Source organism: Poecilia reticulata, chromosome 1 (assembly GCF_904066995.2).
Source record: "Poecilia reticulata chromosome 1, P_reticulata-male-v2, whole genome shotgun sequence".
Taxonomy (NCBI): Eukaryota; Metazoa; Chordata; class Actinopteri; order Cyprinodontiformes; family Poeciliidae; genus Poecilia; species Poecilia reticulata.
Window position 1 is genome coordinate 2,360,380 of NC_088830.1, and position 26,181 is coordinate 2,386,560.

The 26,181-nt window shown below is 41.0% G+C and overlaps 1 protein-coding gene across 1 annotated transcript; it reads left to right on the top strand.

Annotated features, from left to right (window-relative positions):
- Positions 1-9,476: 9,476 nt before the first annotated feature.
- On the top strand, positions 9,477-26,175 carry foxk1 (forkhead box K1). The gene is made up of 9 exons (XM_008405006.3): positions 9,477-10,074; positions 12,345-12,560; positions 19,471-19,669; positions 19,805-19,951; positions 20,422-20,615; positions 20,866-21,038; positions 21,119-21,322; positions 22,062-22,235; positions 24,527-26,175. The coding sequence occupies exons 1-9, from the start codon at positions 9,629-9,631 to the stop codon at positions 24,757-24,759; spliced, it is 1,986 nt and encodes a 661-aa protein (XP_008403228.2). The 5' UTR covers positions 9,477-9,628; the 3' UTR covers positions 24,760-26,175.
- Positions 26,176-26,181: the final 6 nt, after the last annotated feature.

The window sequence follows — 26,181 nt, forward strand, 5'->3', positions numbered from 1 at the left end:
TTACCCTTTCCACTTAGAGGAAAGGGTTGCTACCTTTCCTCTAAGTGTTCTTTGGAAAAAGAAAAAACATACATAATTTATGAAATACACCATTTTCATGTTGATTTCATTTTTGTTGTATAAATTAGTCAGTGTGTTGCTGTGCATGAAATTGGACATAATTATTTTAGAACCTCATAGAGACCAGATCAGGCTCCCAATGCCCTTGTACTTAAATCCCTTTTCCACATTTTGCTATTTCATAGCCTTTTAGTATTTTATTTATACAGCCACACACAAACCTCATTATGACAATGTGGAAAGCATTTTAGATAACCAAGAAACCACATTTACATTAGTATTCACAGCTTTTGCCAGTGAAGATCAAAACTGAGATTTTTCTACTGATCATCTTCAAGATCTTTCTAAAATTTAAATAGAGCCCCCTTGTGGTAAATTGGACTTGATTTAGAAAGGCACACACCTTTCTAGACAATGTTCCACATTTCATAAAACATGTCAGAGGTCAAACACCAAGCATGAAATCAAAGGAATTTTCAGTAGACCCCTGAGACAGGATTGCTTTGAAGCACAAGTGTGAGGAAGGATCCAGAAAAAGTTGAGGCTTTGACTTGAACTCAATGGTCTCATTCATAAATGAAAGAAATTTAGAACCACCAGGACTCTAGAGCTGGCTGGCCATCTAAACTGAGTGATTGGGTCAGAAGGTCCTAAGTCAGGGGGTGACTAAGAACCCAATGGTCACTCCAGCATTCCTCTGTGGAGAGAGGAGAGCAGATCAGAAGGACAACCATCTCTGCAGCAATCCACCAGTCAGGCCAGCATGATAGAGCGGCCAGGTGAGGGTTAAGAGGATCCTCCTCATCCACAATTCAAAATAGATCAAGGAGATATACGTCTTAGAGCCAGTTCCTAAATGTGACTGGCTCATTTGTGTGTCTAACTGCTGGGAAAATACTTACTCTCTTTATAAAACCTATACTTTTATTAATTAATCTGTTTATGAGTATTCTCATTGGTAAACAGGAGAAATACAAAATTTTAATTTATGCACATTTATTAACTTACATTTACAAAATTAGATGTCTATGCATGCATTTTTAATTGACAGGTATCCCACACATACCTCCTTGTGTCTCCATAGCAACTAAAACAAACAAGAACCTGACACAGATTGTTTGACATCATCATGTGGATGAGCACCCCAGTGTTCTCATTGACGATGTCATAAAGGTTCAAAGAGATTGTGCACTGGAAATACAAGAGTTCTCAGTTTGCTTTTTGTTGGCGTTAGATCGATTTGAGAGAGACGACTTCAAACTGATCTTACAAACCATTTTAACTGCACACAAAGTCAAGATGATCTTTGATATTGGTTGGGGCCTTGGATTTCTTACAAAGGAAGATGAAATGTTGTTAGGATGCAGTGGTGGGAAGTAACGAAGTACTGTACTTAAGTACAATTTTCGTGTATCTGTACTTTACTTAAGTAGATTTAATAATGGGTACTTTCTACTTTTACTCCACTACATTTTACAGTAAGTATCTGTACTTTCTACTTCACTACATTTCTACAAAACTGTCGCGTTACTCGTTACATCCAAGTCGCGTTGCTCTTTTTTTCCGTTAAAATGTGAAGTTCAGGGACTTAAGGTGGCGCCGTAAAATCCGAGCAATAACGTGACTTAGTGTCTGTCGTCACCCATCGGCTCCACTTTTACTCGCACGCGGAGCTCCAGACATGCGCAGTGGTTTCCTCTGAGCGTCAGTAATATAATATAGTAATATAGCGCTGCATAAATCATAAGATATGGCGACATGTAAAATCAACAGCGCTTCGCTTTCACAGACGGCGGGACTTCGTCCAACTTTTAGCGTCACTTGGAAGGAAAGCTTAAAGAAAGGTAAGCGCTGTGGACGTGATGCTAGCAAAGCTAGCTGTACAGAGACACATGTTGCATCTGCAATGAAAAACAGTTGTCACTCATGAGCTGAATTACTGTGTGGAGGTGTTGACTGACATGTCGCAGATATGGGACAACGCTGTGACCAAAGTGCAACATAGTGATGACATTCAGGAACGACCTGATTCTTCTGGACGGATCTTGACTAAGTCCTATAGTGCTGAAACCTCACTGAGATCCGTTCTTTGTTCTTGTAATGCTCTGCGTACACTGCAGTAGCTATTTTATTTCATTGAAATATCTTTATATTGGCGAATAAATAAAACAAGAACGTAGCAACACAGAGCATGCTCATTGCTCTTTGTTTTCATCTCCTGTCATGGTGGCAGACGTTGCAGCAGGAGGGAGGATGAGAACAGTCACGGTGCTCCTCCTGCTTGGTTATTTCTTGCTTATTGGGCTTTGGACAGTGTTCATAGTTGAGCGTTGTTAATTGCTATGTTTAATGGTGCAGACAATTATTATTTCTGACATTGGCAATATGGGCAACCGCACAGTGCGTTATTTTTTTAGGGATGGCAGGAGACCTCTGTGTATTGTGGCACAGAGATGAAAGCAAAACAGAATGAAGAAGAGTTTGAATTGTCACTGGTTAAATTTATTTCAGCTCTAAGTATTTCATATCTAGGTGGTTTTTTGGGAAAGTGGATCTTTCAGATCAATTTGAGAAGCAATTTTGATAGGTAAATTTAATGTTATTGTCATGTAGCACGGGGTGCTGGTTTTGATTTGGTCTTGGGTTCGGTGGTCTAGACTACAACTCTGCTACGTGGCTCCTTGGTTCCATGTCCTCCTCTGCCAGTTGGATTTCTTTCAAAATAAATGTGTGGCAAAAAAAGTGAAGTTCATGCTGTTAGGACAGGAGACCAGATGTTTCCATCCCTGAAATGATGATGCATAGAATCACATATCTTAGTCTAAACTATGTTACAGAGTAAACTCAATAAAAACAGGCTTTATCTGTGGCTGTTCATTAAAATGGCACATTATTGATGTATTGAAATTAAATACGATCGGTTCACTTAATGATATTAGCGATTAGGTAATGCATTCAGCAAGTCTTTTACTTTTAATACTTAAGTATTTTTAAAAGCCAGTACTTTTTTACTTTTACTTAAGTAAAATGTTAATGTGGTACTTTGACTTTTACTTAAGTACATTTTTGTCTGTGTATTTGTACTTTTACTTAAGTAAATTTTTTGAGTACTTTCTCCACCACTGTTAGGATGTAAGAGGCAGTGACGTTTCATTAGAGAGCTCTGATGATGACAGATCAAAATACTGTACTTTGCTTTTGACATTGTCCTCGAAGTCCAAAAGGACATGGAAGCTAAGGATGAGGAAGTTCATTCTGAAAACACAAGTGCTGGGAATCAAAACCACAACGGATTTAACATCAAAGACTTTGTTGCTTTTGAAAGTGTCAATGTTCCCTATGACCAAATGGACCTGGATGTGTTTGCTTGCTCACAGGTTGAGCGAATTACCTTTACAACAACAGGTTGCTGTTGTAACCTGTTGTTACCTTTACAACAACATGCCAGCCACTTCCTCCACATTTTGGAGGAAGTGGCTGGCATGTGGCCAACTCTTTGGTCCACAAAGAGTTAGCCATATTCCCTGTGTCCATTGTTAAGGTGGTTTATTGAAGTTGTGGCCACAAGGTTGTCAGTCCCTGTTTTGAGGACAACCCTAGAATCAGCTCATGGGCAAAGAGTTCTTTGCCAACACAGACATTACAAAAAGTGTCTTTGTAGTTCAGAATGAAATAATTGAAACACTGAAGATGAAGGATGTAGTACACCAGGACAAGCCAGGAGTCTTTTTGTTTTATATGCCACACTATCTGACCCACTGACCCAATATGGCATTAACACAGACTGTGAGGTGTACACAGCTGACTATTGTGAACAATGTCAGAAATCTTAATGTATTATTCGTAACCTTGGTCCTGTCATTCCCCTACCAAAGGAACAGTGAGAGGCCAATACAATTGGTTATACAGTATGTGTGATTCACACACACTGTATAACAGTTTACCTGCAACTCCAACATAAAGAAAGCTTTTTCAGTGACACTGATACTCTCATGGTCAGTCAGTCCAGACAATTTAAGATATCCTGTGATTCCTGACCCAGTCCTTGAAATTTCTGTAAAAACTGGAACTCAGTCGTACCATCATCAGTCATTTGCTAGCGACAAACAACGACTTTTGACATTAGCAGCCTTTACACATATCTATGTAAAGGCATCCTCAGCAGTTGAAGGCTGAGGATGACCGGGTATCACTTTCAAATATCGACCATGAAGCTGACATTTGCCATAATGTCCTCCTAATGTCTGTATCAGTGACACTGATGTAGATCTTTTCATAGATCTACATCTATGAAAAGACCACGGACACATTTTGGAGGAAGTGGGTGAAACATGGTCCACAAAGAGTCAGCCACATTCCCTGCGTCCATTGTCAAGGTGGTTTATTGAAGTTGTGGCCACAAGGTTGTCAGTGCCTGTTTTGAGAACCACCCTAGAATCAGCTCAGGGACGGAAGCTGGACAGCTGAAGACCTATCAGGTCTTTTTGGTCTGTGTGACCCCAGAAGCAGCACCAGGCAGCACGTGGTTGCTGATACAAAAACTCGGGTGTAATAAAAGTTCAGGACATGGAGAATAACTGGTGCTGAGTACTTCGAAGACCTACTAAATCCCACGATCATATGGTGGGATTGAGCTGGGCTCCGCTTGGACTTTGAATCAGGCTCTGTTGAGTCGGCTATAGTGAGAGGCACAGAAAAGGAGATACATGGCTCTCCTTTGCCTCCCATCTTGATGCCTGTGTGTTGGGGTCCACCCCTGTGAAAAGGGTAACTTTCCTTCACTTATTTGCCAAGGGACGGTTTCTGACTGTTTGTACTTATGTGACAAACAGCAGTTCAGATTACCCACCTTTTTTGGAGTTGTTGGAGGGGTTCTGGAGAGTGCCTCTTCTTCTTGTTCTGCTGGGGAACTTCAGCGCTCATGTGGGCAATGACGGTGAGACCTGGACGGGATCGGCCACTCTGATCTAAACCCAAGTGGTGTTCTGTTATTGGACTTCTGTGCTCATCATGGATTGTCCATAACGAACACCATGTTCAAGTACTGTATATGTGCTCTTACCACTCATCTTAGGTGAAGACAGAGGCAGAACTGTCCATTAACCATTCCCTGGTGGTGAGTTGACTTTGATAATGGGGGGCAGGGCCGGCCCAATGCTCCATGGGGCCCTAAGCAAAATTTGGTTTTGGGGCCCTCTATATTTGCTAATAATGTAGATTTCTGCAGTCAGCATTCAGACCATTAGATCATTTTATGCCTGCTATAAACTTATTGTATTTCTGACTGTGCTGTTTACGTTATATCCTACATGGAGTTGCTTGACTTTCTGTCATATAAAACAGGTTTAAGTTTCTTTTTGAGATTCATCTCTTTTACTGATTGACCAAAACAAGACCTGGGAAGAAGCCCTGAGCTACCCCAGACAAAGAGCTGGCCTCCATCCTGAATAAACAGATGCAGACCTTTGCTGAACTGGAGGCTGAGAAAGCCAACAGTCCCTTCATTTGGCTCTGCCTTCACTACACCTCTTCCCTCCATTACTGGTTCTGGGTTGATGACAGTGATGTAGAGTTTAAACACTGGGGTCACAATGAACCAAAAGAAAACTGTGACACCAGTGGAGTCATGGAGAAAGAAGGAGACCATCTCTGGTTCATCAAGTCTGATCATGATGAGTTTCATTTTATCTGTGCTGTAAACTAAGAGCTGTGACTTAGTTTGTGAGTGATGGTAACCTTCATCAAGTGAAAACTTCACATCTTGTCTAGTATTGCTTTGCTCATAGTAAAACTTTTTTTGACAATTTGAAACATTTAAAACATTTCTCTTTTCTTTTTCTTGTGTATTGGAGATGCTTGCTGTAAATTCGGACATATTTGTGATTAATGTAAATTTGATAGCTTTAAATGTTTAACTAATTTGAATGTTTTTAGGATTTTTTTTTATAAATAACATTTGTTTCTCCTATAAGCCATCTCTGGAAATATTTGAAAATAGCTGCACAAACACCTCCCATCAAACCTGATGAGCTGGAGAAGAACTGTAAAGAACACTTCGAATTGTAAACGTTGATCAACAAAGTATTAAGCAAAGATTTTTTAATACTAATGTAAATATGACTCTTTGGTCTTCTATTTTTAATTCATTTGCAAACAACTCAACTACCACTTTCCACATTTTGGAAACTTGTGTGTAGAATTTTGAGGAAAGAGATTAATTTACTACGACTTGGAATATAACCATATTCCAAGTTTTTCCACAATAGAAAATGTGGAAAAAGCAAAGCACTGTAAATACTTTCTGGATGCACTCTATCCCTCCAAATCAGACATGTTTATGCAACAATAAGGACAAAAATATTTTAAATAATATCCTGGAATAGGTTTTTCCCAAATTGGGCTCAGAACTCCATTTGAGGTCCATTGTAGGGTCTTGACAAAATGGACGATTGGTAAAAATACATTTTTGCCATTTATAAAAATGACAACAGCCTTGTGATTATAACCTTGTTTAACTGATTTAGTAGTGAATCAGTTGATAGCAGGTGGAACAACTCTGTCATTTCGTAGGTGAGAAGCTGAAAAGTCTGGGAGCCACTACAACAACACAGGCAGCCCAACACAACTTTTGGAGAAATCGTATTTAAAGCAGTTAATTATCTATAAATGGTGTTTTAATGTATTATAAGTTCTTGGAATTGTAATGCTTAAATGTGTAAAAAATAAATAAATAAAAATAAACAAAAAAAAATCTTTTATTTGAAATTTCCAAGTCAGCATAAATTTGCATAGCAGCTGGGTGTAAAGATTTTTGTTTATATCCCTCTTTTTTGGTTCTTTTTAATAAAAAAACAGAATGTTATTTTGTTGAAGGAAAAAAATCAGTCTGATATATTTTTATTTGTATTGTAAGTATTTCCACTTGTGATGAAATAATCTTAAAACTAAACTATATTAACTAGAATATGATACGCCCTGCAACAGACTGGCGACCTGTCCAGGGTGACCCCGTCTCTCGCCCGGAACGTTAGCTGGAGATGGGCACCAGCAGCCCTCCTGACCCCACTGAGGGACAAGGGTGTAAAGTTGGAATATGACACTACTGGAACACTTGCATATTGATATCTTTTTCGTATTTGAACAGCGCTCTCATGTGGACAGACTGGTAGACTTTCCCATTTTTGGCCCCTATTCCTTCACAGATCCATTTTCCAGACTTTTCAATCATCTTGTTCTTTCTATGTTTATAAACAGAGCCTAGAGATAAAAAAAATGAAAAGAAAAAAAGATGTGGGTAAACCAGGTCCTGTGCTTTAACATCATGTAAAATGAGCTAGATATAATCTAAATGTCTGATTAGATTAATGCAACTTGCACGGAAAGTTGCATTAAAAGTCCATTAAAAGTGTCAACTTTGCCTGATTTTGTGAATTCTGACAATTTAATGCAAAGTTGGCATTTTTAATGGACTTTCAATGCAACTTTTAGAGCAACTTTGCATTAAAAGTGTCATTATTTACCGAATGACACTTCATGACAACTGTCATAAACATTCATAAAGACTAACACCATAACACCTTCATGTTCATGACAGGTGTTATGTCATGTTTATGACAGTGGTACGTCAGTCTTATGAACACCTCTTCAAATAAAGTGTTACCAATGCTTTTAGGGTTTTTATAAAAATCTCAACAAACCACTGAAGAACATGAGTTTCCTGAATTGAAAACATGAACTGTAGCTGAACTACCTGTGATGTTCAGGAAAGAAAGGATGTCATGAATCTGTTTTGTCTTGCTACAAAAATACCGCATGATACATTTGTTTTTGGGACTATCCTTACATGTCCACTTTATTCACTTCTGCTCCTAACATCACTGTGAAGAACTGAGAGGTTCCTCAGCAAGGCATGAGCAGAATAGACTGAATCAAACTGAGCTGATCGGTAAATCATTAATGCCATATAGGCCTTTCTCTTGGACAATGCACTAATATTACATGGATATTTTATCAAAATTATCAAATTAGTTTTCTTGATTTAATGGACTTTTTTGAAAACAGACACATTGCTGTCGTGGCTGTTTTAGTGTTTTTTTTGTTTTGTTTTTTGTTTTCATTTAAGATGACTGATTTAGATGGATAAATAAGTTATTGGTTGTAACGGGCTCCAAAATGAATAATGCAGTGCTGACATGTCAAAAAAGAACCACAGTACCCAAAATATTACACAGAAATGAATTAATGCAATGTTCCACCTTTATAAGCTGAACTTCGACGTACAGCAATCATACACAAGCACCTAAGAAGGAGAAAAAAAGTAAGATCTCTCTTGCAAGTGAGTCTCAAGACTGAGTAAAGATGTATAAATAAAGGAATAAAATGAACTCTGTTCACTATGCTTTACAAAACATAATTACTAAAAGCAAAATCTGAGCCAAGTCCAGAACAACAAATATGTATAATTTAGTGATTTTCATTCCCTAAAGAGTAAAAGTCATTAAGACGTTAAAGAAGCTATTGAAATACACTGCTCACAAATTAAAGGAAACACTAAAAATAACATAGATCTTAATTAAATATTATCAAAACTTTATTATTGACATGGTGAAATTGATTGAGAAGGAAATAACAAAAAATATCAACCCCTGCTTAATGCTTAACTCCTAGTGACATTGATTCCACAAAGGTGTGACTGATTGGGAGTTACATTGTTATGTTTAGGTGTCCCCTTATTTTTTGAGCAGTGTATCATGCTATATAAAAATATGTAAAAGTATTTCTTGGTTATAATTTCTTAGTTTATTCTTTTTTTATTTGTTACATATTCATTCACATACACATTCACATGCTGACAGTGGCAAGCCAGTAGCTTACTGCTGTTCTGTGGCAGTCTGACAAAGAGAAGCTGTCATGCAGCATCGCCACCAGGACCTCTGACCACCACCAGCAGGCAAGGGGGTGAAGTGTCTTGCCCAAGGACACAACAAAAAAGGCGGATGGAGTGGGAATCAAGCTACTATTTGATCCCTGAATTATATATTAAATGAAATTACTCATCTAATACAAGTAATATTTTGGTAATGTTTTCACAAAATCACACTTCATAAATTCCAAACAATCCCTTTACATGTGTGGTCATAACAATATTGTCCAATAAGGCTGACAATAAGGTCAGCCTTATTGGATTTTGGAGTCCTGAAATCACCCCAAATCCAACATCAAACATTTCAGTATGTGTGTCCATGTTTATGACAAAACACAACAAACTGAAAAACTTAAAAACCTGTTTTATTCTCTTTTCAAAGCAATGGAAGTCGTTTATTTTTTGGGGGGAAACGTAGTGGCAGTTGTCATGAACCTTTTGGAAACCACTACACATTATAAAGCAGTCCGATCCCTAGAAAATCCGCTCCTGGTCTTTCTATGATCCGACCGGACTCCATGTTGTTCTGTCAGCTTCAGAGCGAGCAAGTGCACTGGCTCAAAACTCTCACGTTGCAGTTTTCGGTGCCTGACAAGAAAAAGTTGTTGCAGACTCTCCCTGAGTGTGTAGCCCCTTCAGAAAAATATGGCAGACTACCGGGACGACAACGGAGCTCGGGCTCTGCTTGCATTACAGTCGGCGCCGTGTAGCCCCGTGCGCGTCGCGGTGACCTCTCACTCCTATCACCAGCCCTCGCTCTCTGTCTTGGGTCCTCCAATAATGGAAGCTCGCTGCGATGCCGAAGGTTTTCCTGCAAGGCTCTCTTCTACTCCTCCGCAGGCCCTTGCGAGGCTCGAGGGCCGGGACTTTGAGTTTGTCATGCGCCAGAGGACGGTCACCATAGGCCGGAACTCGTCCCACGGCTCGGTGGACATCAACATGGGTCACTCGAGCTTTATTTCAAGGCGACACCTGCAGATAACTTACGACGAGGCGGGCGGCTTCTCTCTGCGGTGTCTGGGGAAGAACGGCGTGTTTGTTGACGGAGTGTTCCAGCGGAGAGGAGCTCCGCCGCTACCGCTGCCCAGAGAGTGAGTGTAGTTAGCTTAACTATTAGCAGCGCCTTGCAAAGTTTTAATATGCCATAAATACTTACCCAGAAATGAACACATCATGGTTTATGACGTCTCTAATCAGTTTGCACACTTTGCGCTTAAATTAAAAACTGTGTATGTATTTTAAGAAGTTAACTGCACGTTTATTTTTCTGGCAAAATAAAATTGAAGCCTAGCATAGAACTTTCTAATGTTCACATTTACACGGTCAAGTGGGGGTGGGGGGGCGTTTTGTTTGGGCGTACAAAGTTCGTCCCATTGTTTACTAGAAATTACATTTCATTTTCATTTGTAAATGGGGTCTTCCTGATAATATGTGCTCTGTAGCTATTGTGTTTTAGTTCTGAGCAGATTTTGCTTCATTCGTTCTGGCCTACTGACTCAGCACCCAAAGTATGTGGATACTGTTTTCAACAATGTGTGCAGATTGTTCAATGATTTTTTAAAATTATTCATGCAATCCAATCTAAAACTATTTCATCAACGTTAATGGCCCGTGTCGGTTTTTTTTTCAAAAACATTAGCTCATCACGTTAGCTTCATGTTAGCTGTGTGGCTCTAAGTCAACGTGTCACCGTCACGTAAACATTAATGTAAACAAACGCACCCCTGACAACTCCTCTCACGTGTTATGTGGAAACGGTTCTAGTTTCTGTCTGAAACCTGGGTTACGTATGCTTCTAATGAAATTACCTACTTAGTGAGTGTACTTTGGTCTTTACTATAAATATCTTTGCATTATGTTTTAGGTTTTTTTTCCTGACCAGTTTTGTAAATAAACAAAGGTAACCTGCAGAACTGATATGTGCATATATTGACAAATCACTGAAAAGGTTAGTTGTTCTGTGTGATTGGTTCCTTTGACTGTTTAGGGGCGTGTTCGCTGCTGAACCGGAAGTGTTGCCTGGAAGACCCACATGGAGAAACTATAACGCCATATCCACCAGAGCCATGTTTGAATGTGGTTTTCCAAGTAGTACACAGTTTGACAATAATCTGGGTGATCTTTTGTGTAGTAGAAGAAACCTATGTTACACCTATGTTAACCTATGTTACTAACATGCAGCTGAGTTTGTAGTAATTTTACATTTAGATTTTAGGGTTACTTAAAATTGCACACTTCATTGTGCTGTAGTTGTTCTGAAGCAGGAGAAATCAAATTCTGTGAATGAAGTAGAACTGTAAACACAAAATTGCTATTTAGTTTTACATTTAGTTGTAGCAAACTTAAAAGTGAAATGAAAAAAAAATCCTTTCTTATTAACAGCACAACTACCAAGAAACTGAGAAAACCTCATATGTTATGGTTAATGCTAGCTGTGCTCCAAGCATGTTAAGTTCAGAATGACACATTTTCCCCCCAATGACATTAGATCAGTGCTTCTCAATTCCAGTCCTTCCTCAGGCCCCCCTGGTCCACATGTTTTAGATGTGCCTCTATGCCAAAACAGCTGATTCAGCTGACTGCAGAAACCTGTTAATCCCCCACAGATTCAATCCAGGTGTGGAGCAGAAGGGAAACACCTAAAACATGCAGGGCAGGGGGGCCTGAGGACCCTAATAGTTTTTACTTCTTCAGAAAGAAAAAAAAAATTGTTTATATGACAAGTAAAATATCCTCGTCCTCTTATTGTAAAATATGTAACACATCCCTTAGACACATATCTTTTCTAAAAGGTTTGTTTAGGTTTGAACTGGCATGGCCTGGTGGCGATTCTCGCTGTCATTCAGGCATTTGTTCAGACCCGCTAAAAGTATAAAAGAAGAGAGATTTAGGAAAACAGGTTTTTGTGTAAACTACCAGTACAGTGTGTTTGCCCACAAACCGCTTGGTTATTATATAAACACACTTTTGAGGTAACTTAAACATGTAGCCATGTTTTATTTGTATGTTGTGTGACATATTTGTTAGATTTATATTTTGCGTTTCCTGTTGCACACAAACAACTTCTTGCACACCTAACCTCTACAAAGGTTTGCTGTGTTTTGCTTTTCAGGTGATATTTGATGTTTTTCTGTGAGTTGACTTGTGTTGGTATGAAGTGTTGTTAGAGTAAGGATCTGTTTGTTTTCTACTGATCATGTGATAGCTAAGCTATATTTCTGTAAGCTAACTCGAACTTTTGATCACTGAAGGTCTTTGTGGAGGAGAGAACGAACCAGTGTGGCTAAGTTCCTGTTTTTTTATTTTTTATCTTTTTTTCCTCTCATGTCTTTCCTCTCACTGCTGTCCTTCTCTCTTCTAGGTGTGTGTTTCGGTTTCCCAGTACCGTCATCAAGATCCAGTTCACGTCGCTCCTGGAAGTGGAGGAGCACAGGGAGAAGGAGCAGCCCTCTCCCCCGCCCCGCCCGCTGCTGCCCCACATCTCCCCTCTTAAGATCAGCATTCCCACCGCGCAGCAGCATGAAGAGCACATCAGGGCGTTTGGCTCCCCGCTGCCGTCACCCACCGGCACAATCAGGTGAGCCGCCAATACATGTGAGGAACATCTAGCTGACAAGTTTACATTCAGATTTGATCCCAGTTAAACGTTTTCATAGATGGTTCATTTCTTACTTGATTCTGTTTTCTTGCTATAAGACTTCTCTCTATTTTATGGTGCACATTTGTTAGACATTTTGGTGATATGAGACTTTAAAAATTGATAATAAATTGACAAAGCTCATGCAGTTTTTATGTTACTTTTCACTGGAACCTAATTATTGCACTTGACTGGATGTGTTTTAATCTGAATACATGACTGCACTGAACGTAATTTATTTAAAAAATATAAGGTAGCAATTATTTTACTCAACTCATGATTTTTAGGAATTTGTTTATTATCTTAAAATATTCAACAGAAGTTTCAAATGTTTAAAAAAATGAAGTGCTGAAAAGTAATGAAGTACTTCAGGTTAGGCGTCAATAAACGCCTAACCTGAAAACGCAAAACCACACTGTGAGGTTTTGTTGAAGCAAAGTATTTGATGAGCAGCTGACCTGATGACAGACATGAGCTAGTGAAGGAAACACACAACCTGCAGACAGTTTTTTATTTATTAATTTTTTTTCAGCTGCTAAACATGTCTACATTGTGACTGATTACCTTGAAGCCTGTGGTTTAAGGATTTATGCTGCCGACCAGATCAACTTTACTTCGTCCTGTTTTAATCACATTAAATTATGTATTGTTTATATGAGTGAATTGAATTTAAACTTGACAACACAAACAAATAAGCTAAATTTAATACATACAATTTAGCTTTTATTGTATGTATTACAATATAAGCTAATATAAGCTATATATATATAGCTTATATATATATATATATATATATATATATATATACTGCTCAAAAAAATAAAGGGAACACTTATACAACACAATATAACTCCAAGTAAATCAAACTTCTGTGAAATCAAACTGTCCTCTTAGGAAGCAACACTGATTGACAATCAATTTCCCCTGCTGTTGTGCAAATGGAATAGACAACAGATGGAAATTATTGGCAATTAGCAAGACACACTCAATAAAGGAGTGGTTCTGCAGGTGGGGACCTCAGACCACTTCTCAGGACCTATGCTGTCTGGCTGATGTTTTGGTCAGTTTTGAATGTTGGTGGTGCTTTTACACTCGTGGTAGCATGAGACAGACTCTACAACCCACACAAGTAGCTCAGGTAGTGCAGCTCATCCAGGATGGCACATCAATGCGAGCTGTGGCAAGAAGGTTTGCTGTGTCTGTCAGCGTAGTGTCCAGAGGCTGGAGGCGCTACCAGGAGACAGGTCAGTACACCAGGAGACGTGGAGGAGGCCGTAGGAGGGCAACAACCCAGCAGCAGGACCGCTACCTCCGCCTTTGTGCAAGAAGGAACAGGAGGAGCACTGCCAGAGCCCTCAAAATGACCTCCAGCAGGCCACAAATGTGCATGTGTCTGCATAAAACGGTTAGAAACCGACTCCATGAGGATGGTATGAGGGCCCGACGTCCACAGATGAGGGTTGTGCTCACAGCCCAACACCGTGCAGGACGCTTGGCATTTGCCAGAGAGCACCAGGATTGGCAAATTCGCCACTGGTGTCTTGTGCTCTTCACAGATGAAAGCAGGTTCACACTGAGCACATGTGACAGATGTGACGGAGTCTGGAGACGCCGTGGAGAGCGGTCTGCTGCCTGCAACATCCTTCAGCATGACCGGTTTGGCAGTGAGTCAGTAATGGTGTGGGGTGGCATTTCTTTGGAGGGCGGCACAGCCCTCCATGTGCTCACCAGAGGTAGCCTGACTGCCATTAGGTACCGAGATGAGATACTCAGACCCCTTATGAGACCATATGTTGGTGCGGTTGGCCCTGGGTTCCTCCTAATGCAGGACGATGCTAGACCTCATGTGGCTGGAGTGTGTCAGCAGTTCCTGCAAGATGAAGACATTGAAGCTATGGACCGGCCCGCCCATTCCCCAGACCTGAATCCGATTGAGCACATCTGGGACATCATGTCTCGCTCCATCCACCAACGTCACGTTGCACCACTGACTGTCCAGGAGTTGGCGGATGCTTTAGTCCTGGTCTGGGAGGAGATCCCTCAGGAGACCATCCGCCACCTCATCAGGAGCATGCCCAGGCATTGTAGGGAGGTCATACAGGCACGTGGAGGCCACACACAATACTGAGCCTCATTTTGACTTGTTTTAAGGACATTACAATAAAGTTGGATCAGCCTGTAGTGTGTTTTTTCATTTTAATTTTGTGTGTGGCTCTAAATCCAGGCCTCCATTGGTTGATAAATTTGATTTCCATTGATGATTTTTGTGTGATTTTGTTGTCAGCACATTCAACTTTGTACAGAACAAAGTATTCAATGAGAATATTTCATTCATTCATATCTAGAATGTGTTATTTGAGTGTTCCCTTTATTTTTTTGAGCAGTGTGTATATATAATTATATATTATATATATATATATATATATATTAGTGGACTCATAGCTGAGCAGCCAGTTTGATTGCTGGTTCAGTGCCCTCTGGTGGTGGATGCTTGCCTGTACAACAATCATACCCACCAATGTGGGCCTGTGTGTCCATGCCTTATATGGGGTGGCTGCAGCTATGGGGCATGTGATTGGTTATTGGGCAGAGAGTTTTGCCTGTAAGCCACTTTTCAGTCCATTCGTGGTTTCCCTTACACCCCCGCGTCACCTCCCCCACTTGAGCCCTCGGATAATGTTTCCTCATATGTGGAGTCAAAACAAACCAAATATAAATATGATTGCTCATGCTTCTTTGCTCCACTTCCCCTGCGGCCTTTTTTAGGTTCATACTCGTAGCAACATGCGGCTCAGAGAGAAACGTCTGCTTCCTCCTGAAACACCAACATATTCTCATTCAGGCAGATTGCTTACTTTTCTTGTCTGGCAGCTTCAGTGAATGACACAATACTAAACATTGTTCCTCTCTTTATGAACACACAGGAGGGCTGGAGAGTTTTTTATTTTTTTAAAGATGCAGAATTGACTCTTGTTCAGTTATTCAGTTATACACTTTATTCTTAAGAAGTTTATTTGCAGAATTTTATTTGTTTTCCTTTTCTCGTTGGCTTTAAGGTCTAAACTTTGAGCAATTGTAAAAAACGAATCCTGCAGCCATTTCCCCCTGCAAAGAAATGTAAACAAACCGTATTCTGTCCCTCTTGTGAGCCTTGATGGAACTGTATCCATGGCTCTCTGTTGTCAGAAGCAAATCAGAGCTTATGGACTCCCAGAAACCCCTGCTTACTTTCCCCAGAGAGGCAGGTGTATGTAATATCTTGTGGGGACCATTTTCCTGACACATACTACGTTGTGGGGACCAACTGCTTTCCCCTTGTGGGGACCAGGCTTCTGTCCCCACAAGGGGAAACGTTGTTTTTGGTTCAGGGGTTAGATTTAGGTCTAAGGTGTGAATTGAGTTTTGGTTAGGAATAAGTATGTAATGGGTAGGGTAAGGTTTAGGCTGTAGAAATGAATGGAAGTCAATGGAAAGTCCCCACAAAGATAGCCACGCAAACTTGTGTGCATGCACGTGTGTGTGTAATAGAAGCTACAGGACTTACTGGTGCACCAGATCAAATCCAGTTAGTTGTTAACTTGGTTCTCAGTATTGTTGGCTCATTGTTGGATTGTTTTAGTTGTGCTTGTGTTGATCTGTTCAGATTGTTAAACCAGTATGAAAAGACTGGATGAGGATGTAAACAATACTGATTTTGGATTCCCTGCTCTTTTCTGTTTTTGTTTTTTTATGTTTCCTTTGGGCTTCGTTATTTTTAAAATGAAGCCCAATTATTTAATTGGCTTCACATTAAATAAACCCTTTTTTGCATTTTGTCTCATATCTAAAAACATCCATGTTGTTATGGTTCCACTTGACAGACCAACAAAGATAAATGATGCATGGATTTTAAAATGTTATTTACAAATATAAATGGCTTGTATTTGTTTTCATCCTTCCTGAGTCAGTACTGTGTAGGACCATTGTTTTACTGCTGGAGACGTTCCAGCAGTAACTTCTCCAGCAGCTGGAGACATTTGTCAACCAAAACAAGAGCAGAGACGGGTTAGCCACAGTCAGGTCAGGTCCTCAGGGGCCCCAAATCAGTAAGCAGTGTAGCCTCTGAATCCCAAACTCCTACTAGGGTGGCTACAATGTTTCTGGTGTGTTCAGGATGATGCCTGAAAGTGCTGGGTACTTTCTCCCAGCACCCCTTTCTTTAAATAACAGCAATCCGTCTGATTGGTCTATGTAACGACCATCAATAAAAACAAAATGAAAATATTTTGTAAACTTGAAAATATTTTCTATTAATGTTTCATAAAATGTATTTTTATATCTCTTAAATAAATCTATCTTTCTCTATCTTTATCCCTTTATCAGGGAAAATTTCACCCTGACATCCAAACCAGGTCACACTTTTTATCTGGTGATGAGGTTAGTTTTCCATTTACACCACAAATGGCCCCTGCTTACTTTCCCCAGAGAGGCAGGTGTGTGTAATATCTTGTGGGGACCATTTTCCTGACCCATACTACATTGTGGGGACCAGCTGCTCCTTGTGGGGACAAAAGCCTGGTCCCCACAAGGTGTTGTGGCCAGGCCATTTAATGGCCACAACACGTGGTGTTGTGGCCATTAAATGGCTTGTTGGAAACCCCAAACGAGATGACCCGAGGCTCTTTCTGACAGTTTTTTTTTAAATAAATTCCAGCTTAATTTATTTTTTTTGTTTATTTAACCAGATAAAATCCCATTGAGATCCAGATCTAATTTTCAAGAGGGACCTCGGCAGAAATTATTGCCAACAACCTAGTTAGGTTGTTGGCAATAATTTCTGCCAACAAATTATTGCCAACAACATTTTTACATTTGTGTGTAAAAATGTGTGTGTAAAAATGTGTGTTTTATTTTACACACAAATGTGTGTAAAATAAAACACACATTTGTGTTTTATTTTACACAAATGTAAAATAAAACATGCAAAGTTTAAAACAAATTACAAAGCAGTTTAAAAGCATTGATGCTGACTGATAAAATCACGTTGCTCAAAAAAAGTCCAGTGAAATAAGATCCAAATCAGCTCCAGTCTTTAGTTCAGACTGAAGCTAATTCCATGCTATAGGAGCAATTTATGGAATAAAAATGAGTTATGCAAATTTGTTCAACTAGACTTTGACTGCAGTTGCTGCAGAGTAACCAGGGCCCACACTGCCATGTTCCAGCAGGTTTAGCTTCCAGATAGTGAATTGAACAATTTCGTGAGATTTTCAAAGCTAATCCTCCTTTAAACATCTCCAGTACTTTCTCCCAGCACCCCTTTCTTTTAATAACAGCAATCCGTCTGATTTGGGTAATCTATGTAACGACCATTAATAAAAAACAAAATGAAAATATTTTGGAAACTTGAAAATATTTTCTATTAATGTTCCATAAAATGTATTTCCATATCTCTTAAATAAATCTATCTTTATCTACTGGAGGGGAATATTTCACCCTGACACCCAAACCAGGTCACACTTTTTATCTGGTGATGAGTCAAGAGCAGAGCTATCAGTCCTTTCTACTCTTGCCTCCTCCAGATGAACCAGGAGTAGGAGAGTTACTCCAGCTGTTACTTGCAAGCTGCTACCATCAAAGCCAAATTTTTTGGCACATTTAAAAAAACGCAGATATCCTGGCTGCTGGTCTTTTGTGACCGAGTTTTTTTTGTACACTCTGTCTGCTGGCGGGATCGCGAGTTCACCCGCTTGCGTGTGCAGCTGACTCAGCGCGTGTGTCCAACACTCCTACTGTGTTGGACACACCGTAGAAGTGCCTGTTTTCATCCAGCTTTTGTCAACTTTGACGTTAGTGCTTTTGAAAATTCGCGATGATCAAGCCGAGCAAGCGGTGTGGTTTGGTGCTTGCACCCTGGTGCTATGTTACCTGTGTGAATGAGGCAAGCGACCACATGTGGACCCAAATCACTCACGGTGTGGCATTACTTCGATAGGCTAATAAAATCAATAACTTTACCTGTGAAGACCTTGAATATGTCGTGATCTTGGTGGGGATCTTGGAGGGAAGGTGATGGTAGAGCAAACACTGCAGTCTTCATGAAGCTGTTTCTTCTTCCTTCCCAACCTCTGAAACTTTGACCGAACAGTTGAATTTACTGTTAAATTACATCTGCTGTAAACCCTGCTTATTAGGGGTCTATTCAAATATTTGATTGCTTTAGTTTTCTTCTACTTTACACACATGTAACTATTTGATGGCCAATCCTGGAGTGATTGTTGATTAGTAATCTCTCAAAGATGTGAAAAATCTTTAAGGATTTAAAAGTCTTTCATCAGTAACTGTTTTAATTTTCATTTTTGTGCATTTAAAAGCTACAGACCATATAAACACTGCTTCCCTGTGTCTCCCTGTTGACACGTTCTCCAGATTATATTCACTTACACATGGTTACATAACCATGTGTAATTTTATGACTTCTGTTCAGAAGTCATAAAATTTTGACTTCTGAACAGTTTACATTGTTCAAACTATTGTAAAGATGACTATTATGTTTGTATGTCAGTTTCTCTTTACATATTTGCTGCTTGTTGTTTTGGTGGCAGAGTTTCTGTGAGGAAGTTGAAGCTGGAGATCAGCTGAACATTTAGTGGAAGTGTGAAACCTCGTTGGTTCGTTCTGCTCTGCTTCCATGAGCCTGCAGGAAGCTGTGTGTGAACGTAGCACTGCACAGTTCATCTGGAGCATAACGCAAACGCAGAGAGAGGAAACTGATCAATACAACCTCATGCTGCCATTGGCTGATATATACACACACCCTCTGCAAAGTAACCTAGGAAAACGTAAGCACACACCTTTCTCTTCTCCACAGCGTTCCCAACTCCTGCCCTGCTAGCCCTCGAGGGGCAGGGTCATCAGGGTATCGCTATGGACGCAATGTGACCTCCGACCTTCAGTTAGCTGCAGAATACGCTGCGAAGGCTGTATCTGAGCAGAGGCGAAGTCTTGCTGAGCACAGAGGTGGGGGAAGTGAGCAGCGTGTGGAGTCGGTGGGCGGAGACAGCCCCAAGGTAAAAATGTCTGTCCCACACAGACCTGTCCTTTTTCTAGCAGGGGACATTTTTGTGATGCATATTCATAGATCCTTTATTTGAACAGGAGAAATCTCTTAAGACTTACAAGAGATTGTTGCTCTGTTTGTCTAGGATGAGTCCAAGCCTCCGTATTCCTATGCACAACTGATCGTCCAGGCTATCTCTTCAGCTCCAGACAAACAGCTCACCCTCAGCGGGATTTATGCCCACATCACCAAACACTACCCCTACTACCGCACTGCAGACAAGGGCTGGCAGGTACAGTTCCTTTCATCCGCCTGGGAGGCTGTGAGCCAAACCCAGGGTGCTTCCTGGGGAACAGGAACATCGTCGAAAATAGCATAAATTTCAGTAATTCACTTTAGAAAGTGAAACTTGCAGATTCATTACAGAGTGAGATATTTTTATTCCCAAAATTCAAGACCAATAAAAGACCGACAAACCAGGTTTTGTAGATCTTTTTAGTGTAATGTTTAGTGGAAGGAAAATGTGGTGGTAGGAAAAGCTGGACAAGCATCAAAATGACCAGAACATCCATAATCTTCACACTTTCAAAGGGATTGCAGAGAGAAATGGACTTCTCCAAGATGCACCCTCAGAGGGTGCATCTGTAATGGTGGAGAGTAGAACATTATTGACTTTAATGTCCTTTCTCCTCATTAGCCAGTTTTTCTCTTATCTCCATGGGAGGAATGTGTTTTTACAACGGCTTTCTGTGTTTTGTCCAGAACTCAATCAGACACAACTTGTCTCTGAACCGCTACTTCCTGAAAGTAGCCCGTTCTCAGGACGAGCCTGGGAAGGGAAGCTTCTGGCGCATCGACTCGGCCTCTGAGAGCAAGCTGGTGGAACAAGCCTTCAGGAAGAGACGGCAGAGAGGCGTGGCCTGTTTCAGGACTCCGTTTGGACCTTTGTCGTCACGGTATAATCCTAAATTATTTCTTTTTTAATTGTCTGTGGCACCAACATGAACACTGAACTGAGTGGGGTTAACCTTTATCCCCTTTGTCTGCTTCTATCACTTGCTGTCATGTGATTGGACAGAACCAAGTAAGTGTCGTGTTGAGTTGTGTTTTGGTGAAAGATGGCCGCAGCAACAGTGCGCCTCATGACATCACAGCTGTTTGTCAGTAATGTGGCTGAGTTTTCTTCTCCTTGGCTTTCTGATTCAGGAGTGCACCGGCGTCTCCCACCCATCAGGGGCTGCTGTCCCCTTCGTCCAGTGGGCTGCAGACTCCTGAGTGTCTGAGCAGAGAGGGCTCCCCCATCCCTCAGGACCACCATGAGCAGCTGGCCAGCAAACTGGCGTCTGTGCCGGAGTACAGGTACTCCCAGAGCGCCCCAGGTAAGCCCAGATAAACAAACACCAAACATTCTCCCCAATCTTAAGCAGTGTGAGAAATGAGTAAAAATGTGTGTGAACAGGCTCCCCAGTCAGCGCTCAGCATGTCATCATGGCTGCCCCCCCCCACCCAACCGTCCTGAAACCCATCCACATGCTTCAGAGCGCCCCGCAGCCTTCTGTCACCATGGTGCGTGTGGTCACCAGCGCCCCTCCAGTCTCTGCCCCCCCTAATGGCTACAGCACTTTGACTGTTGGAGGACTGGAGAGCAACAGCGACATCAGAGGTGAGGACAGAACTGCTGAGAGGCCAGACCCTCTTGAGGAAACAAGGCTGTGGTTTTTACCAAGCTAATGTCACCTGCAGACTTCTGCTGTTGAGAAACCATTGCTTCCTGGAGGTGTGGCCTGTGTTGAGGTTTTAAATTTTACCCAATTGCTAACGGTTCCATGTAATGCACCAGTTCAATACTAAGAAGCTTACTGGACGTTGCCTGCACTATAAGCAACCATCCTCCCCAGAGAAGAACTGATTTGAAATTAGGCAGCTGTTAATGATAATTTAATATTTAGAGTGTGAGTCCAACACAGACTGAACAACTTCATTCACTTCCTCTGTATTGCTAAAACTAGACAGACAATTCTAAAGCAGCGCATCGTTCTCAACTTCTCCTTCTGTTCACTGATTGGCCAGCAAAAACTCTACCAGAGACTGTGCTGGAAACAAGATTTTTTTTCTAACAGAATTGAAGGCAATGGTCAGGCTAGGTGGACAGTGGTCAGGCTAGGTGGACATGCAGCATTCCTTCTTAATTATCTCTCAAATTTAGCATGTTGTGAATTCACACCTGACATTTGGTCCGCTTTAAATGGACCACAGCTTACCCTATCTCCTAGTGTGCAGGTGTGAATTCACTAATGACATTAACTGATGTTAACGAAGAGAATCATTTTTACGCCACTTTTCTGAAAGCTAAATGCATCCAGATGGGATGCTGACGTGTGAGTCGTTTATTTCCTCTTCAGATGCCCAGCAGAACAGAGAGTTGGTGATCCAGACGCTGGACAGCGTGGTGCAGGCTGGAGAGGGACGCCATGTCACGCCGGGGTTCCACCAACTTCCTGTCCGTCCTGTTACCCAGAATGGCAAATACATCACTGCTGCTGTTCCCACAGTAACCAGTTTTGCTAATTCATCTGGTAAGCTTTGTCCATTTCTCTAGGTACAGAGAAATGGACTGTAGATCAGAAAGTCAATAAAAAGTTAATTTAATTCAAGAAAGCAGGGTTCGTACCGGTCATGGAAAACCTGGAAAGTCATGAAATTTAATTTTTCCATTTTCAAGACCTGGAAAGTCATGGAACTTCATTTCAGGTCATGGAAAGTCATGGAATTTTCAAATAAGGGCAAAGAATGCTGTTTTTCTCTTTGTGGTGCATGTGTTTCTGTGGTTCTCGTCTTTCATGTCGTCTGTGTGTCGGACATTGAGAACTCAGTCAAGACCACAACTGTGGAAATGTCACTAAATTGCCAGCATATTAGTGCTGGCATCCTTGTTGACAAATACACAAGGATATTTATTTGTCAAAACTGGATGCAAAATATACCGATTCAAATCCAAGCAATAATGTGACTTGTTTCTGTTACCACGCCTCCCCTTTTGACTCGCATGCGGCACTCTAAGACATGCGCAGTGTTTGTCTCAGAGCAGGAGAAGATGTCTATCTAATCGCCAGTAATAAGCGATAAGCATCAGTGAGTAATTTCTCACCATGGCGGACAACAGAAAATACAGCAGCGGAGCACAGAAAAGAAAAAGAAGACTGCGGCAGAGAGGTGATGAAGAAAATATCCAAGCTAACATAGGGGATAATCTGTGCTGATATTCAGGTAAAAACTGATGAGTTCTAGTTACTGGGCTGACCAAAAAGCAAGGAGCTGTCAAAATATGGATGTTAATTTTAAAGCATCGGAACAGGTTCAAAGTTCATGTGGTGCTCTGCTCGCATGCACACCAACGCAAACTTAAAAAAGCGGAACTAACTTCATGTTCCGCGCCTGATTTACATTCAAAGTCTATGTGGAGGCACGTCGAGGGCCGTTGCGGCGCATTTTGAGCGAACTGTTCTACTGCTACAGGCGAAGGTCCAAAGTGCGTCCTGCCCAGCCCTGACACGCAGCTAAAAGCCAGTTATCACAGAATAAAAGTTTTGACCAGGTTTGGCTGTCAAACTGTTTGGGAAATACTCACCTTGGCTATCTGAGCTTGGTAAGGAAATAAACCTGATAATTAGAGAACTGATAAAAATTGAAAGAAAATTGAGACAAATATAAAAAGATAATTATGAAGGATAAATAAATAAATACAGTACATAGAAGATGAATAGAGAACATCGTCAAGTTTTTCTGTCTTAGGAATGCTCTGTCAAATATGTAGACATATTCAAGACGCTCAAGTACTTCTTTAATAACTACTAAATATATTTTCTTTGCAATAATGGTCTTTTCATTGATTACAGTAATCAACTGTTCTCCAGACAAATGAAAAAGAAAGCAGCGGTGCACTGACTGGAATTTTCTGGCCCATCACCGATCTTTAAAAAACCTGACTTGATGATTTTTTTTTTTTGTGTGTGCGCAAAATATAGCAAAAAAGTCACTGACTTTAGGTGATTGTTGTAAACTGTGCAAATGGAGAGTTGACCTGGTGGGTGGGATTGTCCATTAGCCCTCTCTCATGACAGAGCAATAGGGCCTGCACATTGGCACAAGCCCAGGGGCCCACGCCCTCCTAAGTCCGGCCCTGTGGACGTATGACAATACTGTCTGCAATATGATGCAACATTCACAAACGAGCCAATTCTTCTGAACAGCTCTTAATAATTGTAAGGAGCCGGTTCTCAGTGAGAACCGTTCTTTGTTTTTGAAATGCTCTGTGCACACTGCAGTAGCTATTATTATTCTATTTTATGAACATACGAAGGGGTACCCAAAAGTTTCCAGCGCAGTTTTCGTAGTACACGATTCTGCCGCTAGTCATTTGTTCAACCACACCTTCTTATTCAGTGTGCCAAGCGGCGTTGATGTCGAAGGTTTTGTCTACCCGCAGTGAATTTTCTTGGAAAAGCTGTTTTGTCCAGCCGTCGTTTTTCTTCATGGACAAGTTTTATGAGCAGCGCGCGGCTGAAGCATTGCTTCCTGCTCGGGGAAAAAATCATCGGAAACCGTTCAAATGTTGAAGACAAATGTTGTGCTTACAAGGATGACGCTATGTGTCAAGTTCAAGTTTACTTGTGGTTCACCCGCTTTAAAAATGGTGAAATGTCAATTGATGATCAACCGCTTTTTTCCCCGAGCAGGAAGCAAAACTTTACAGCCGCTGCTCGGGGAAAGAAGCGTTGCAATATTTTGGCCCAGAACTGATGAGAGAAGTTGTTCTGCTGCACCCAGCACCATCCATAAGAGCTAAACTCTGCTTTCTGCCTCCCAGGCCTGAGCAGCCCCCTGCAGATCCTGGCTGCCCAGGCATCCAGCTCTCCTCCGGTGATGGTGGGCCGCCAGTCCGGTGGAGACGCCTCCTCTGGATCAGCAGGTGAGCCGCTGCCCAAGCGGCCAAAGATGGAGGATGAAGGAGAGACTGAATCTGCTCAGCACCAAGCTACATCTGCCCCTCAGCCTGTTATTGTTGCTATGACGTCACAAACCCATGAGCCCCGACAATGAAACCTGGGGTCTCTCCCCAGGTATCCAACGGGCATCCTCTGTCATGTCAAAATGTTTTGCCTTTTGACATAAATATGACTGTATTTGTTGAATGGAATGAATTTGGTCAAAATGACAAAATGTATATTTGTTCTACATTTTAGAGGCGAGTGAATCTGGCTTCAGTTTGTTTCATCTTACGTTAATCAAAGGAAACTGAAGATAATTAGGCCTGATGAGCAGAATGGTTTAGCACTGCTTTAACTTTCTAAACAATGGAGATATGAGGAATGTGGTGGAACTTCAGCCAAAGACCCATCCTTAACTGCTGCATTGGTTAGTTAGTTTAAATATGGAGACTCAGTGCAGCCTGTGGAAGCTGGCAGCACGTAAACCAGGTTTATGTCACCTGGGAGACCAGGATCATGACTAGTTTTATAAAAGAAGCAATATTCCTAGACAGTAAAATTAGACCAAAACAAGCTCAGAGAAATAAAAGTATGAATATTAACCTTAAAACCAGAATGTAATACCTCTTGCCTTCTCATAGAAGCAGAAAAAAAAGATGTTGAGGAAATACAGGAAAGACAAGCCAGCTGTTTCAAAGTGAAGCTCCTCACATTCAGGCCCAACAGACTGATGATGGAGGACGAAGAGAGGCAGCTACTGGAGGCTGACTGAAGTGGAGGGCTAACCCAATGCTGACAAACTGATTGTTTTTCATTTGTTTAGTTTGTGTAGTGGTGTGAGAAGAGGTGAAATGGCCTCCGCTCAGATTTATTTTAGCACAAAGAGGAGCTATTGTAGTAGCTCAAAGCCTTAAAATATTCCTACTTATCTGAAATTTAATTTTAGCCTGTAGACCGCTTTACTGGTTTAGGCTAATATAGCGCTTAAACAGTACACAATCAGCAACACTACGGCAGCAGAAGTTACGTTGCGTCAATTAACTTGTTTTCTTAAGAGAAAAAAAAGGGCGGGACCAACTCGTGAAATTTTACCTGTTCTCAGCTTTCTTTCCAGAACTTTCTGCATATTCTCTTCTTTCAGCTTGTTTTTCTCGCACTCTTCATTGATTAATCTCTCCTTACAGTCTCTGCAGAGGCATCAAGCTGTCGCAGGAGCTGCTTTAATTAGATTTGTTCTAGCACTTTCTCCCCCGTTCTTTTGTCTCCTTTAGCACCTCAGAATGTCCTCACAGGCTTCATGCTCAAGATTTCACTGATTGTTGCACAACAGATGGATGCATTATGATTGTATGCTGCTCTGCTAAGTAACAAAGCTAATTAAAGTTCTTATTTTGGAAAAAAAAATTTGCGCAAGAGCAGCTGTCATCGACAGGTAAACATGGGAATAGAGGTATACGTATTTTTTAATGTCCCTGTTTTTGTGATTTATTAAAATGTGTAGCACAAATTAAAATTCTTATTGACATAACTCGTC